The following is a 16,806-nucleotide window of genomic DNA, read 5'->3' on the forward strand; positions in this document are numbered from 1 at the left end:
TCAACATTTTGGGTTCATCTGCCACTCTCTTGCCTTCCATGGAGGTATTTTTCTTTTAATGTAGTACAGTTGATATACAATATTCTATTAGTTCCAGGTGTATAACATAGTGATTCAACAATTGTATACATTATGAAATGCTCACCGTGATAAATATAGTTACCATCTGTCACCAAAGTTATTATAATGTTATTGACTATATTCCCTATTCTGTACTTTGCATCCCATTACTTATTAATTTTAGGCGAAACACACCGCCTTCTTTTCAGAAACATTTTTTTTCTTTTATTTTAGAGAGAGAAAGCACGAGTTGGGGAGAGGGGCAGAGAGAGAGAGAGAATCTTCAAAGTGTGGAGCCTGTTGCGGGACTCAATCCCATGACCCTGGGATCATGATCTGAGCCAAAATCAAGAATCAGATGCTCAACCAACTGGGCTACCCAGGTGCGCCAACCCATTGCCATCTTAATAGAAGTATCACAGAATTTTTCAAATGGGTCTACACCTAGAGATTGCTGCTACAAAGAGACCAGTTTTATAAAAAGAATGTGCATTTCAGGGCTAATTTCACACTTGACTCCAGAAAAGGAGAGCAGAACTGTAATTTGAACAAAATACAACTATTGAATGCTACAAGAGAAAATGAAACATACTCCTATACCAACTGCCAGGCAATGTTCCTGCCTCCAAAGTACAGCCTGGGGCAATGCCAGATGGTCCTTCCCAGGAAATTGAGCTTGTCTTCCACATAGGAAATCTGAATGACTCTATCCCACAGGAAATGCTTTATTATCCATTACCATGAACATTGTGAGAAATTAAAAAAAAAAAAAAAAAACGAGGACAGCAATAGCTGAAGATTGATCAAAGAAAAAGAGGCTGTTAAATAATTGAGACTTCTGATTTCTTGGCATTTTGGCTAGAACCAGGGGATTGTGGCCTTAAAATAATGCGGTAGAATTATTATCGGGGTAGACAGAGCAATAATAGCTAAAAAATGAATATATACTATGTACCTAACACTGTGCTAAAAGTGCACAAATATTACTCTTTACAACAATTCCCTGAAATTAGTGTCATTATTATTATGATCATCTAGCATCCCCGTTTTTAGATGTGGAGATCAATGAACACATTTCCACTGGATTCTGGGATGCCAGCTCATAGAGTTGCCTAAATTCTTACTTTTGATAAATGGCAGGACCACAGTTTGAACCCTGATCAATTTGACTTTAGAGTCTGAGACTGATATTATGTTTAACAGTGTCATGACCAGGTCCAGCATTTATATAAAATAATACTGCTTCAGACATGCTATTCTTTTGAGTGTTAGGAGGCTCCATTATGCTTTCCCTCGCTCCGGTAACATTTGTTGGGGAGCTTTTCCACCTTGCTCTTTGCTCCCCATACCTTTACTGAGGTGTTTCATCCAGTCTTATCTTCTTCAGTTCAAATTACACATGTTTTGGTCTTTGCTAACAACAGGATTATGTTTATCGATCGTTTTTAAAAATGGCTTCAGTGGTGACCTTTCTCCTCTGCTGAAAGGGCCTTTTAGTTTTCATGCTGCTACAGGTGAGCCACACCTAAGCTTAGGGGAAAACAAAAAACAAAAAAACCTAAAGTAAGCCAAACTCTACAGATTCTAATATTATTTGGACAATTGAATTCCTATATAAATTCTGAGAGATGATAGGCGGGGTCAGACTTATAATATTGCTCAATATAGGGCCTGGAATCTGCAGTAGAGGTGTGAACATGGATTCATTCCAGCCACCTCTGCTTTCCCTTGAAACTTTCCCTAGCAAGGCTCCTCCCCTGCAATGTCCACAGTGCTCTAGAGTTAAATACAAGGATGAGGGGGCGTCTGGGTGGCTCAGTCAGTTAAGCGTCCGGCTTTGGCTCAGGTCATGATCTCACAGTTCGTGGGTTCGAGCCTCTCGTCGGGCTCTGTGCTGACAGCTTATGGCCTGGAGTCTGCTTGGGATTCTGTGTCTCCCTCTCTCTCTGCCCCTCCTCTGCGCACGCTCTGTCTTCCTCTCTCTCAAAAATAAATAAACTTAAAAAAAAAAAACAAGAATGAAAAGATATCATTAATTATAGCCAACATGCCTACTGCGCTTAGTGTGCCATTTGTAAGTGTAAGTTATCTTTACCCTTTCAAGAAAGTCCTATGATTCTGAGCAGTTGAGTAATTCCTTTGGGTCACAGGCAGCAAGTGACAGAGTTGTGGGATTTAAATTTTGAACCTGAATACAAGTTGAGTTTGTCTGGGTTTGTGTTTGTTTTATTTCTTTTTTGCCAGAATCCATGTGTCTAAAAGTTATCAAACACTGTCTGCCTGGGCCAAGGCCCTTTGCAACACCTTACAGGGAAGATGGATCAATCAGTTAGGATCGCTCTTCAGAAAGGTCGCAATCTTAGGCGCGCCTGGGTGGCTCAGTCAGCTAAGCGGCTGACTTTGGCTCAGGTCACGATCTCACGGTTTGTGAGTTCGAGCCCTGCGTCAGGCTCTGTGCTGATGGCTCTGAGGCTGGAGCCTGCTTCAGATTCTGTGTCTCCCTCTCTCTCTACCCCTCCCCACCTAGTGCTCTGTCCCTCTCTATCTCTCAAAAATAATAAATGTAAAAAAAAAAAAAAAGGTCGCAATCTGACTAGTAAGATAAAATATAAGTATATGAAAGTTTATTGACCACAAAAAAGTTAAGTCCTATTTCAAGAGGTGTTTCTTGGAATACAAAATTGGTTGTCTTACTAATCCTAATTGCCACTCGGACTTCAGAGGAGGTTGAAGGGTCCCAGGCTCAGGGTACAGGTGGGGTGTAGTCACCTCTGCAGAAAAGATTGGATTTCCCAGAGTTGTCAGATGGTGGGGCTTTCTAGGTGAGAGCAGGGACCAGACCCAGGGGTAGGGTAGGTGAGTACTAGAATTTAATACTGCACTCCACCTCTTTTTCCCCTTCCCCTCTCCAGTTGTTACTCCTTTTGATCCAGGGCTTTCCTGCTGCAGTTTCTCTTATTAAGAAGGAATATAAGCTTAGTGGCACCTGGGTGGCTCACTCTTGATTTCAGCTCAGGTCTTGATCTCAGGGTCAGGAGTTCAAGCCCAGCATTGGGCTCCATGCTTAAAAAAAAAAAAAAAAAAAGGAATACAAGGGGCACCTGCATGGCTCATTCAGTTAGGCATCTGACTTAGGCTCAGGTCATGATCTCAAGATTCTTGAGTTCGAGCCCCCCATCAGGCTCTTTACTGTCAGCACAGAACCCAATTTGGATCCTGTCTCCCTCTCTCTCTGCCCCTCCCCTGCTCATGTGCATTCTCTCTCTCTCTCAAAAATAAACATTAAAAAAAAGGAATACGAGCTAAGAAATCCATTCATAGAAAGATGTGTACCCTTAGTAGGAGTATTTGCATTTTTACAAAGTACACAGGGGCACAGTAATGATAAAGTGATGACTCACTCACTGATGGTGGAATTTCTCTTGCTCAGTGTCCCTCAGAGGCCTACCCTGCCCGTGTGCGCTGCCACTTCTGGATTTTGTGTTGAACCAGTGAGCGTCACTCTGTCCCTCACAGCATTTTCTGGTTCAGATGTTTTTTCTTAGCCCCTGCCAGGGCTGGAGCACCAAAGTCCACCTCTGGTGGATCAACCCAGAGCGCGTGTTTTGCTAGTGGTGGTGACTGATGTCTTTTTCAAATATTAAGTACACACACATTGTTATTCTTTGTATATTTTTTCAAAACTTTTACCAAATCCTGAGCAAAAAATAATAATCCACATTTTAAAATTATCTTCTCATACTACTTGAGAGCTGAGTAGCAGTTCCAGAATCTCATTTTATTTGCCTCAGGCAAGCATATGCTCCTCTATATGTGTTTTTGACTGACACATTTACTGCTTCAGACTATGACAATTTTACCATTTAAAATAAACTATGGAAATTTAACTGCATAAGGGTTTGATGATAACCTCCAGCATGGTAAGCCTTAGGTCATCCGGTAATTGTTACTTCTACCCTCATGTATTCAGATGGACTTGAACTTTAAATGGGCTTGAAACAAATGGGCTTTGTTTTGGGAACAAAGAAGTCAGGCACAGACACCAGGGTTAGGGATATCAAGCATCCCATTTCTTGGGCACTTTGGGGTTTCCCAGGATGGAGGATTTCCAATGCTAAACCCAGGAGAGTCCTGGGCAAACTGGGACAAGGTGGTCACCCTATGAAGACAAGTCGCAGGGCAGACGTGAGGCTCTGAGTCTCACAGGCAGTGTGCTGTGGTGGGCCAGGCTGCCAGCCACATGGAGAGCAGCTCTCTGCATGTGGAGGTCGATGCCCAGAAGGAAAGTGCCTCTCGGATGGGCTGTCCATGGCTGTGTGAGGTTAGCTTTTTGGCCCACAGAGCTGTGGGTATGGGTGAAATAACCCAATAGAAGTGGTAGAGAAGACGAATAGGAAAAGAGAGGGTGAGGAGTGTGAGCACAGCAGTGGTTATAGGCAACCTGCAGTGGACCCTGGCCAGAGAGGAGAGAAAATGAAGAGGAACACAGCAAGCTGTTCTAATATGTGGGGCCCACATGAGATGAATGGTTTTGTGCAGCTCAGGGAGATGTGCTTCAAAGGCACAGACCAGGACTTCTTAGCCCTAGCCAGCCATTAGAACTACTTGGGCACTTTTGAAAATGCAGATATCTGGGCTATACCCCAGGCTAATTTGAATTAGAATTTCTGGGGGTGGGCACTATCTCTGGTCTTTTTTAAAAGCTCCTACATGATCCCAATATGCAGATAAGATTGAAAACCTTTGATCTTGCATACCTGAGTGTCCCTGTGTGTGTGTTCTGTGTATTAGGGAAGGCATTTTGATTTCAGTCAACCCAAAGGATATCCCTGTGCACTTCCAATGATACCTGGGCCAGTTTACCTAGCTGTGTGTGTGTGTGTGTGTGTGTGTGTGTGTGAGTATATCTAGGCACCAACAGTCAGAGATGGTAAGTAAGGAACATGTCCATTAATATTTAGACTACCTATCATTCTTCCCTGCCCCCATCTGGTTTACTGTAGAAACTTCCCCTCCTTAAAATGTTTCCTTATTATTGCTAGGAGGCCACTCTGAGAGTTCACACAGAGGTCTGCACATGGTGTCTTCCTCCAGCCTCCTCATTGGGTTACCAGCCCAGGCCTTTGGTCTGTTATCCCCGTGAAGCTGAAACCACCTTCTTGCAATTCTGGCCAGTGGGAATGGACGTTGGCAGGGGCAAGCTCGCCTTTGCCAGTCGATTACAAGCATGGAATAGATCTTTCTGTAGCTTTCCTCAGAACAACAGAGAACTGGAGGTGGGCGGGGGAGAGGAAGCAGAAGACAGAGAATGCAGATGTTAACCTGGAGACTAACTCAGGAGTTCCCTGGTACAGAAGGAGTTTCTCTTTCCTTTCAATCCAAGTTTTCCCTCTCTGGCTGTCATTTCTTATGACATCAACCTCCTCTCAGGATGATTCTGTGGAAGGTAGATTTGCTCTTATTTGTGGAAAAAACCGTGTCCTGCCCCAAGGGCTTGCTTTAAGACTCTACTGGGACTTAAAGTCAACATGAGCTATCTGTGGTCTTCAGTGTAAAATAGCACACCTCGGGTAGGTAGGACATCAATACTCCAAGCCACGGTGAGTGCCGGCTGAGCTTGGTACGACTCCTTTTCAGTCACTTCTACATGAGGGCTAGAGTTCCTACAAAAAAAAAAAAGTTTCCTTTGTAGAAATCCCAGTAACATGAACTCTTCCTCATCTCTGAGCAACTGTCAATTAACTTCTCAAGAGCAAAGACAGAACTTCAACTTCTTACCTTAAACAACTAAAACATAGGACAAAATATACAAAACAGTGGTTTGCAGACATGGGACAATTGGCAGTAAAGGACTGTGATTCTTAAGTGAAGGAAGTAAACGAGATGAGCCCTACAAGTGCCTCACCTTGCAGCCTAGAGAGTAGCCAGGCTACAGCACTGCGAGTGAGAACCCAGAGGAAGCCTGCTGGTCTCAATGACTTGAAGAGACAAGATTTAGAGTTCAGAAAAGCAGCGGCTAGAAAACACTGGACAGACTGCTAGGCGGGAGACAGTTGCTTAAAGAGAGAGCTCTGAATCTGCAGAAGGTTCCCCTCCAGTATTCAGCTGTGTCCTGACTAGTTCATACATGAGAGAATATGACTTGTAAGGGTTAAATTGTAGTGTAGAGCTAATGCTTAGCTTGAAAAATAACAGCTTTGTGTTGACACTGAAGGTTAAGAGATAACAGCCTTGCTTTGCTCTGGTAAACTACGCCTCATACCCTTGTAAATTAGGCTTCACCAATTAAGGAAACAAAAGTTCAAAGAAAAGAGCATCAGAGGCAGGGTCAAGGAGATCCACTGGTTGCAACTCAGAGGCAGAAAGTCTAAAGTAAACACCTCATTAGGCAACTGTTTCTAACTCATCTGGAACCTGTTTCTTTGTTCTGTTCCCAGGTGATGATAAAACGATGTGATCGGTTATAAAAACTCTGTCCCCCGGCTGTTCGGGGCCGCACTCTTATCAAGAGTGTTGGTCCCGATCGGTCGGCCTTGCCTCTCATTGTAATAAACTTTGTTGTGACTCACTGGTGCCCGTAGCATTCTGTTTCAGGAGTCGTGTGGATGCAACAGACTAAGGTCAGAAAAAGAACCTCCAGAAAGAAGCAGGAGGAAAAATCCCCAGAGCTTACACCACTTCTTAGAAGTCAGAATGGAAACGTCTCCTAACTCATGGGGTATGAAGTAGAGTGCTCAGATGGGTAGGCCATATTAACCTACAATAAAAGCTGTTCTGGGCCCACCTAAAAAAGCTTAAAAGCAAGTCTCACATGGATCAAACATTTTCAATTTACTTAACTGGGTTCCAGAACAGAGTAAAAAATACTTAAAGGGATATATTATAATACACAAACAAACAAGACCAATAGAACTCAAAAGGTAAAATTCACAATATCTGGCATCTAACCAAAAATGGCAGAGTAGCAGGCAAAAGTGGCTCATAGGAAGGAGAATATGCAAGCAGTAAGAGCAGAGCCAGAAATGACATAAATGACAAAATTAGTAGAGCAGGACATTAAAACAGCTATTATAAACATACCCCATATGCTCAAGAGGTAGAAGAAAGCATGAGAATGATGAAGAGGAAAATGGAAGACAAAAAGACCCAAATCAAACTTTAGAGATGAAATATATAGTGTTTGAGATTTAAAAAATACACTGAATGGGATAAATAGTAGATAATACACCATGATGAAGTAGAGTTTATGCCAGGAATGCAAGGAGATGTTTTAATGTTTATTTAAAAATTTAAAAATCAACTATTTCTTCACCAAATTGAACAACTAAAAAAGAAAAACCCTATGAATATCAGAAAAAGCATCTGTCAAAATTCTGCATTCGAACATGGTTTTCTAAAAAAAAAACAAAAAAAACCAAACTCGCAGCAAACCAGGAATCACTGGAAACTTCTTCAGCCTGATTAAGGGCATCTATTAAAAATCTACAGCTAAAATCATACTTAATGGTGAAAAGACTGAATTATTTCCTTCTAAGATCAGGAACCATCAAGGATGTGCACTTTCACTACATCTATTTAACATTGTCTTTTAGAGGCCCTAGCCAGGGCAAAAGACAAGAAATGGAAATTAAAGACATACTGATATAAAAGGGAAAAATTAAACTATGTTTATTAACAGACAGCATTGTCTCTGTAGAAAATCCTAAACTGTGAAAAGGTTACAAAACCTTGTAAGTGAATATAGCAAGGTTGTAGGATATAAGATCAGTATATCGGGGCTCCTGGCTGGCTCAGTCAGAAGACAAGTGACTCTTGATCTCAGGGTCATGAGTTTGAGCCCCACATTGGATGCAGAGATTACTAAAAAAAAAAAACCCAGTATATGAAAATCAATTTTATTTCTATATAACTATCATTGAACAACCAGAAAATAAATTAGAATGTGATTTATTATTTGTTGTGCACTGAATGCTTGTGTCTCCCCAGAATTCATGTGTTGAAATTTAACCTCCAATGGGATGGTATTTGGAGGTGGGGCCTTTGGGAGGTTATTAGGTTGTGGAGGTAGAACTCTCATGAATGAGATTTGTGTACTAATAAGGTGATAAAGGGACCAGGGCTGGAGTGCTCTCTCTCTTGCTCTCTCTCTGTGCAATGTGAGGATACAAGAAGTCAGTCAACTGGAATTGGGGAGAGGGCTTTCACCCAACCATGCTGACACCATGACACTGGACTTTTAGCTTCCACAACTGTGAGAAATAAACTTTTTTGTTTGTTGATAAACCACTCAGTTTATGGTATTTTGTTAGAGCAGCCTGAGATAAGACACCATTGCATCAAATAATATGAAATACTTAGAGATAAATTATATGAGTTGTGCAAGGCCCATGCGCTGAAAACTAACAAAACACTGCTGAGAGAAATTAAAGAAGACCTAAACAAAAGGAGATATATACCAAGTTCATGGATTGGAGGGCTCAACATTGTTAAGATAACAGTTCATCCCAACGTGGCCTACAGATTCAACCCAATTCCCATGTAATTCCAGCAAGACTTTTTTTTGTAGAAATGTATAAGCTGAATCTAAAATTTACAAAAAATTACAAAAGATTTAGAATAATCAAAACAATTTTGAAAATTAAGAAACAAGGTGAAAATCCTAAATGACTTGATTTTAAGTTTTTAGAAAGTTAAAATAATCTAAACAGTGTGAGATTGGTGTAAAGATATACATCAATGTAGATTTGTATATATATATAAAGCTATACATCAATGGAACAGGATAGAGTCCAGAAATAGACTCACATATGTATAGCCAATTGATTTTTAACAAGGATGCCAAGGCAATTCCATAGGGAAAGAATATTTTTTTTAAGAAATGGTGCTAGAACAGTTGGATAGCCATATGCAAAAATATGAACCACAACTCATACCCTATACCATTGGATTAGGATAGTGTAAACGGATAGGGCTAAATGTAAGAACTAACACCAGAAAAATTCTAAAAGAAAACACAAGAGAAAATCTTAATGTCCTTGGATCAATCCAAAAGACAACCCAGATGTTCATCTACAGAAAAATGGATAAACAAATGTGTTTACCCACTGTTTATCCCCTCAGTGCTATTATTAAAATACTATTCAGCAATGAAAAGGAACAAGCTATTGATAACACTCATCAAAATAGATGAATCCAAAATCATTATGCGAAGTGAAAGATGCTAGATAAAAAGAGTACATCAGTACATTTATATAGGCTTCTAGGAAAAGCAAACTGACTCACAGTGACAAAATGGACGAGTGGTTGTATGGGGGTAGGAGGGCAAGGAGAAATAGGAGGGGAGGGATTTCAAAGAGGAATGAGGAGACTCCAAAGGGAGATAGAGATGTTTGCTATATTGACTGTGGCCATAGTTCATGGGTATACAAATATGTCAAAACTTATCAAATAGTGTTCTTTAAATCTGTGCAGTTAATTGTAAGTCAATCATAATCACAATAAGCCTGGTGTTTTTTTTTTTTTTAATTTTTTTTTTCTTTCAACATTTTTTATTTATTTTTGGGACAGAGAGAGACAGAGCATGAACGGGGGAGGGGCAGAGAGAGAGGGAGACACAGAATCGGAAACAGGCTCCAGGCTCCGAGCCATCAGCCCAGAGCCTGACGCGGGGCTCGAACTCACGGACCGCGAGATCGTGACCTGGCTGAAGTCGGACGCTTAACCGACTACGCCACCCAGGCGCCCCACAATAAGCCTGGTTTTAAAAAGTACAAAGAACAGTTTGTAGTATAGTGTGCAGTTTAAATCCATGGAGAAGTGTAACAGTCAGGAAATTAACACTAGAAAATGTAATAAGAAACCCAGTATCTCAGGGATTTAACACCACAAAAGTTTATGTTTTGCTTATGTTATATCATCACTTGGGTTATACTCCCCCTGGCACTCAGCCAGCCAATGACTCCAGGACCTTGGCTGCTCCTGTCTTGTAGCTCTGCTGACTTCAACATGTGGTCTTTACTCTTACCAACTATAAGGAGAAAGAGCAGAGATGATCATGACCAGACCTACAAGGAGGTGCCCTTCAGCTCCTTGCTCATCATCCCTTAGGCCAAAACCTAAGGGTCTTTTCCATGCTAGGAAGTCTTCTCCATGTTAGGAAGTCTTCTCCATGCTAGGAAGAAGGACTAGTGCTTTCATCTATACATCTAGCCAGTTCCTGCCAGAAGAAAAAGAGATGTCAGAGTAGTTATGCACACAATAATGTGTATTACGAAAAAATACTGAGCTTCTGAGCCAAAATACTTGCATTCAGATCCTTTCAGTTTTCTCCCAGAGTGAAAAGGTATTTGCTTTATATTTCTGAACTAAGGGCACCTATTCCAGGAGTTCTCTTGAAGGAACAGTTTCTGCGCCTAAACAGAATCCAAGTCTCTAACTCCTAGGAGGCAGAAAATTGGTATGGTCTTCACATCACTCCCACAGCCTCCCCTACTCCTTTTCTACTTCTGCCCCCAAGGTATACAGCTTGCGCCTACACCATCTGCAACTATAGCACGTCTAGAATGATGTTACAGAGCTACCAAGAAATTTGCTCAGGGGCTTTTGTGCAGTTCAGCAGGATAAAGGGATTCGTTGCCTAAGCAGTCATTTAGCTTCATTGTGTGACCATTTGGACAGGCAGTAACAATTGCAAGATGTGGACTCAAGGGCTTATACCACCAGTTGTGGGAACTTGACAAGCTCACTCGCTCTTTCCTCAAATACTTTCTTCATTTGGCTTCTGGGACACCACACTCTGCAGGCCCTCCCTCCCTGCCTGCTGTTTGTTCACTTTTTTTTTTTCCTGCTGTCCTCCTCCTCTTCCTAATCTCTGAATGGTAGTTTGCTCCCAGGGCCCTCTCCTGGAGTGTCATCACATGTATGATTTAGAGACTTTGAAAAGCTATAGAATACATTCTACATTTGTGGAAATCAGCTCCCTGCCTCCCAAACTGAATAGTTTTTGGACATCAGATAAAAATTGTCCTCCCTCTTTCCCTTTTTTTGCCAAATTATCTGGATAACTTCTCCCTCTACAAATAATAGAGGAAGGGAACTTATTCCAGATATGGCAGTTAATTGCTAATTTTTTTCTTATACCTTGCCTAGAAAAGGCAAAAAAAAAAAAAAAAAGACCCTTTCACTGTCATCAGTGAGAAATGCTTTGTTGCCCTTGAAAATCAACTTAAACTGACCTTTTCGGGGAAAGAGTCCATAAAATGCAAGAGGGAAAAACAATGAATTCACAGAAGAGCTTTGCTCCCACCCACTTGGAACATAGTCCCTTTAGCCAACCTGTTTGATCAGCTGGGGAAAAAGCATCCTCATTTACATAACCTCCTGACCCTTGGTGTTTCAAGATGGCATCATTCCAGGGAAGCAGTTTCCTTATGAATGAAGGAGGCTAAAGGCCCACCAATGCCCATCAGACCCCACAGGATACTTCTTCTCTAGATTGTCCTGGGATTTCTGGTTGTTTCCATTCAGTCTTGCAAAATGATCTAATATTTGCAAATGTGTGTGCCCTCTAACAATTCAGTGGCCAAATAGTATATTAATTTAGGAAATAGTTACTGTAATAACTTTTTGTAATAATGACTTGTGTGCCAGGTGCATATAAGCTCTCCTACTGGGTGCTTCTGGGATTATAGCCCTGTCTTGAAGAAGCAGATAGGCAAGTGAGAAACATCTAAACATTAATTCCTATTCCTAATAGACTGAGCACACCAGGACTAGAGCACTGTCTTTTCTCTGTATCTTCTACATCACCTAAGTTTGAGGACAGAAACAGGTGATCAATCAATCAATTTTTCTCACAGTGAATTTCCATAATTAAAACCAACAAAGATCACGGAGCCAAATTTCAGAGGAAGCCAGAGCTCCCTTCTGTCACTGTCAGGGGGGCCATGACAGCTACAACATCTTACAGGGTAGGAAGTGATGACAGACAAGAGGCTGAGGTGAATACTTCGTGTGGTTCAAATCCAAAGGACATTTGAGTAGAAAGAAAAGATCAGTTAGTACTGAAATTAGCCTCCACACCAGAGACATTGTTTATTAGGAAAAGAGTGTTTCACATCTGGAGAAAAACCACAAGTGGCTAGAAGGTTTGAATACTCATTGCAAATTGTTTTTGTACTGAGTTCACACACTAATGGTTTCCACTCAACAATGGGGCCCATCAGCTACACAGGTATCAACTCTTGATTCTCAGACCTGGGACTGGACCACAGAGAAGGAAATAAAAGGCCTCCTGAGGCATTTGCCATCTCCTCCTCATCTAGAATAAATGTCCATGTTTATTTATTGTTTCTGTACTATATCTGCTCTAAAGAACAATGCAGGCTCCCAGCTGGGTGAAACCCAAATTAGCACAGCACTGTCGCTAAGACATTTAAAAATGTGCAAAGAGAAATGACCACTGCTCTCACACTGTAAATTGAAATGGCAATTTCTCTATTGTATAATTTTTAATAGTGAAAGTGTTTTGTTTTTGTTTTTAGGTAAAATGGAAAAAACACTCAGCTGCTCAGTGAGGCAGAGTTAAAATATTCTGCAAAAACAGCACTTATGGAACAGGCAGAACCCCTGGGCCATCAATTTATGAACACACAACTTGTGACACAAGGCAGGTGTATTGTTGCAGATTCATGGTGTGGAAAGGGTTTTATTTTATTAAAAAAAAATTTTAACAATAAACACTTCATGGCAAACTATTTTTATGATAAGTGACTAATGGGGATAAAAAGTATGTATAGTAGAATCAAATACTGGCACTCCCTGGGGCTTTCACTAGCTTTCTTCTGCAGCTGCTGGGCACGTTATTTCTTTTCCACTTACATTTTATAATAGGGGTCTCAGTTGTCTGGTCGTACTTGTGAGATTTGTTAATCAAATGCATTCCAGTCCCAGCTAGGGTATCTAGTGAATCTAAGACAGCATGACTTCTGGAGACATTCTGGCAGGGCTCAGCAAGTCTCCCTTGTTTGGGTATTTTTTTCTGGTTGAAAACTCTGCTTAAAATTTAGTTTCTTTCATCTTAATCCTGAGAAATCACAGGCATTGAGAAGGGACCAACAGCATCTAGGAACAGGGGGTCGCCCTCATTAACCTTCTCCTCCGGTTTTAAATACAACAATGCAAGTGCAAGAGGAAACGTCAAGGTTGTCCATTATGTAAAGCCACCCTGTGACTCCACCTACGGCTATGGAAATGCATGGATGGCTGAGTGTGAGTGTATGGATGTGCAGGTGAGTTGTGAGTTTGTGTGAATGGGTTTGTGAAAGTGTGAATTTGCACGAATGTATATTTGTATGCTTCTGAGTGTTTGTGTATGAGTATGTTTGCGTATGTTTTTTTGAGTGAATGTGTTTTGAGTTTGCTCCCTGTGTGTATTTGTGTATGATGATATGTGTGTGTATTACTGTGAATGTATGAGTATAAATAAGTTGCGCACGTGTATTTATGTGTAATGCTATGAGTGTGTGTATGATATGTGTATATGTCCATTTTGTGTGTGAGTTTGGGCGAGTGTGTATATAAGTATATGGTTGGTTTGTGTGGTAAATGCGTGTGTTTGGGTGAGTGTATAAGTGTGTGCACGTATGTAGTTGCCCGGGTAAGTGTGTAATTGCATGCAAGCAAGTTTGTATTTTTGTGTGAAGTGCTCATTGTGGTTGTATTTGTTTTTATATGATTGCATAATTTTCTGTGGAAGTATTGTGTGTGTAGGAGTGTGACTGAGTTTACGACTGTGTATTTGTGTGTATGTGTATTCTTGTTTGTATGACTGTGAACGTCCTGTGAGGGTGTAATTGTGAAAATGCGAGCGTTGTGTTTCGACCTGCACGTTGTGTCAGTGTGTTGTGTGCATGTGAGTGTATATACTCGTCTGGGCGTGCGGGCGCGCGTGTGAGCGGGTGAGTGCTGCCGCCGCGCGCCTGCACCTCCCGGCTTTCCGCCCCATCGCGGCGCGGAAACAGAGGCAGCAGCCGGCCAGCCCGGCGAGGGAGGCACTGCGCGCGCCTGGGCGAGCGGGCTGCGCCGCCGTCACCGCCGCCGCGCCGACTTTGCCCTTTAAATCGGTCTCCAAGCCGATTACAGCTGATCTCCCACGTGACGTTTTACCTTCTGTTTCCCGGAGCCAGTTGCCCGAGGACAGTCCTCCTCGGGCTGCCGCGCGTCGCGCCGCCCCAGACCGCCGCGGGGCTCCGGCTCCCGCAACTTCGGGCGAAGCGGAGACGGGTCCGGGCGCCCTCTCGGGGCCACTTTTCCGCGCGGGCGTCGGGGGCTCCCCGGGCTTCGCTCGGCCAGGAGGGCGGCGGTCGCGGTCGAGAACGTGCCCTGGCCGCAGCCGGGAGCCCCTCGGATCCGCGAGGCGCCACGCCTCGAAGGGCGGCGGGGTGCCCTGCGCTCGGCGTCAGGCAAGGGGGCGCCCTTCGCCGGCCCGGACCGGAGCGGGCGCGCCCTGGGGCGAGTTGGCCGAGAGATGGCTTCGAAGCAGCGGTGAGCCCCCCGCGCCCTCAACATGCAGAAGAGCGTGCGCTACAACGAGGGGCACGCCCTGTACCTGGCCTTCCTGGCCCGAAAGGAGGGCACCAAGCGCGGCTTCCTGAGCAAGAAGGCTGCCGAGGCGAGCCGCTGGCACGAGAAGTGGTTCGCTCTCTACCAGAATGTGCTCTTCTACTTCGAGGGCGAGCAGAGCGGCCGCCCGGCGGGCATGTATCTCCTGGAGGGCTGCAGCTGCGAGCGGACGCCCGCGCCGCCCAGGGCCGGGGTCGGGCCGGCCGGCGCCCGGGACGCGCTGGACAAGCAGGTACCATCCGCCCTTCTTCCTCTGTCTCCCTCCCTCCCGCCGTGGAACTCCCTGTTCCAACCCTCGAGGTCTAGGGCTCGACAGAACGCGGGAACCGTGCTCCGAGATCCTAGGTTCCCCTGCGGTGTCGGGGGCAGGACATCAGCACGCGCCTCCCCATCTCCATCCCCTTTTCTCCCCCACCTCCTTGTAATCGGTACTGAGGCCCCGCTTTGTTTCTTTCGCGACTCTGAAAGAGGTCGGCTCTTTTCATTGCGAACCATCCGTTGCTTCGCTAGACCTTGTTCGGAAGGATTTTCTGTGGTGACGTGGGTTGACACCTGTTGGATTTAGATTGGCAAGACGGAACTAACTTATTTGGGAAAGTTTGGTTTCTCCCTTACCCGGCTGGTGCGTGTAGGTCTGGTTTTTTTTTTTTTTTTTTTTTTTTTTTTTTTTTTTGCCTGCACATGTTTGATGGCTGGTTGTGTAAGGAAGAAACGGGGGCTCCCAGGAAAGGACAGGAACTTTCTGTTGGCCGTTTTCAATCTGTTTTTGTGGTTTATGTCCGTTTACCTTGCTAACATTTGACCTGCTGGGTCTAATTATGAAGGTAAATGTGAATCCATTTCCCTCAGGATTAGTATTTGCTAGCCACATTCCTGCTACGTTTAAACATGTGGGCATTTTTAAAGAATGCTTCTCTGTACTTTTAAATGAATGCTTTGAAAATAAATGTGACCTTTTTATTCCGGGTCATAATTTTATTAGTTTTGCTGTGTTCGCACTCGGGGAGGACAAAAGCCCCTCTAGGTTTAGTACCTCCTGCCCTCCCCCCCCCCCATTCCTGCAAATACGAAATTTGTATTTTTTTTTCAATCACCATTTGGTTATTAAAGTTAGAGCAGACTAATTTTATGGTCTCAAACGTTCTCACTTCGCTTCTAGATCTCCACCTTGAAAAAAAGAGGCCGATTGTTTTCGCTGTTGCATAAAAATGTTTCGCAGCTGAATTTTCCCAGCAAGTTAGACCAAACAGCTTCTCCCGCAAGAGAGTGGCTGTGGGAGGCGCTAGCGATGGGATGATGAGTAAGATGCCTGCATAACCCCTGAGGCTTATAAAACAATGTGTAAAATTAAGAGGAGTTCAAACTAGATTAACCAGGAGTTTTTTTTTTCCCCCCACTTCGGTTTCACTATAAATCATTAACAGACTTATTTGATTAAACTTGTTATAGCGCATATAAATCTGAAATTTAAAAAATATCCTCTTTGGTTTTTGGGGACATGGTGAGGGTTTTTTGAAAAACTGATTTCCTATTTTGTAGATGTAGATACTGGAAATATAAGTTGAAGTTTCAAGTTCTACATTTTTTAATTTAAATTAAGAGAAGGAAAAGGGTTTTGAGGAAACAGATTTGTTTCAGTATCTATTTTTTTTTCTGTTGGTGAGATTTTTTTTAAAAAAAGGTATGTGTTCCAAGGCCCCACCGGAGCCATAACTAATAGGTTCTTTTTCTTTTTTTTTAATGTTTATTTATTTTTGAGGGAGAGAGAGAGAGAGAGAGAGAGAGAGAGAGGCACACACAGAGCATGAGTGGGGGAGGGGAAGAGAGAGAGAGTGAGACATAGAATCTAAAGCAGGCTCCAGGCCTTAAACTGTCAGCACAGAGCCCCACAGGGGGCTTGCACCCAGGAACTTCGAGATCATGACCTGAGCCAGTGATGGACGCCTAACCGACTGAGCTACCCTAGATTCTTAAATGTTATTATGTGTGAAATAAAATACCCTGAATATATCATTGACTTATTCCAAATTAGGACTTAATTCCAAATTAGGTTTTCTCTTTGTATTTATACTAATATCAGGAGCTAGCCAATACTTTTTTCTTTTTTTGAGTTGGGGGTGGTAA

General features: G+C 42.9%; 1 protein-coding gene across 1 annotated transcript in view; it reads left to right on the top strand.

Annotated features, from left to right (window-relative positions):
* The first annotated feature begins 14,266 nt into the window (after nt 1-14,266).
* Nucleotides 14,267-16,806, top strand: part of RASGRF2 (Ras protein specific guanine nucleotide releasing factor 2) — a 223,728-nt gene continuing 221,188 nt past the window's right edge. Inside the window, exon 1 of the mRNA XM_049648890.1 lies at nt 14,267-14,914. Within this exon, the coding sequence (XP_049504847.1) occupies nt 14,627-14,914 (288 nt within the window). The 5' untranslated portion in view covers nt 14,267-14,626. The remainder of the gene's footprint in view (nt 14,915-16,806) is intronic.

This window comes from Panthera uncia (assembly GCF_023721935.1).
Source record: "Panthera uncia isolate 11264 chromosome A1 unlocalized genomic scaffold, Puncia_PCG_1.0 HiC_scaffold_17, whole genome shotgun sequence".
NCBI classification, from domain to species: Eukaryota; Metazoa; Chordata; class Mammalia; order Carnivora; family Felidae; genus Panthera; species Panthera uncia.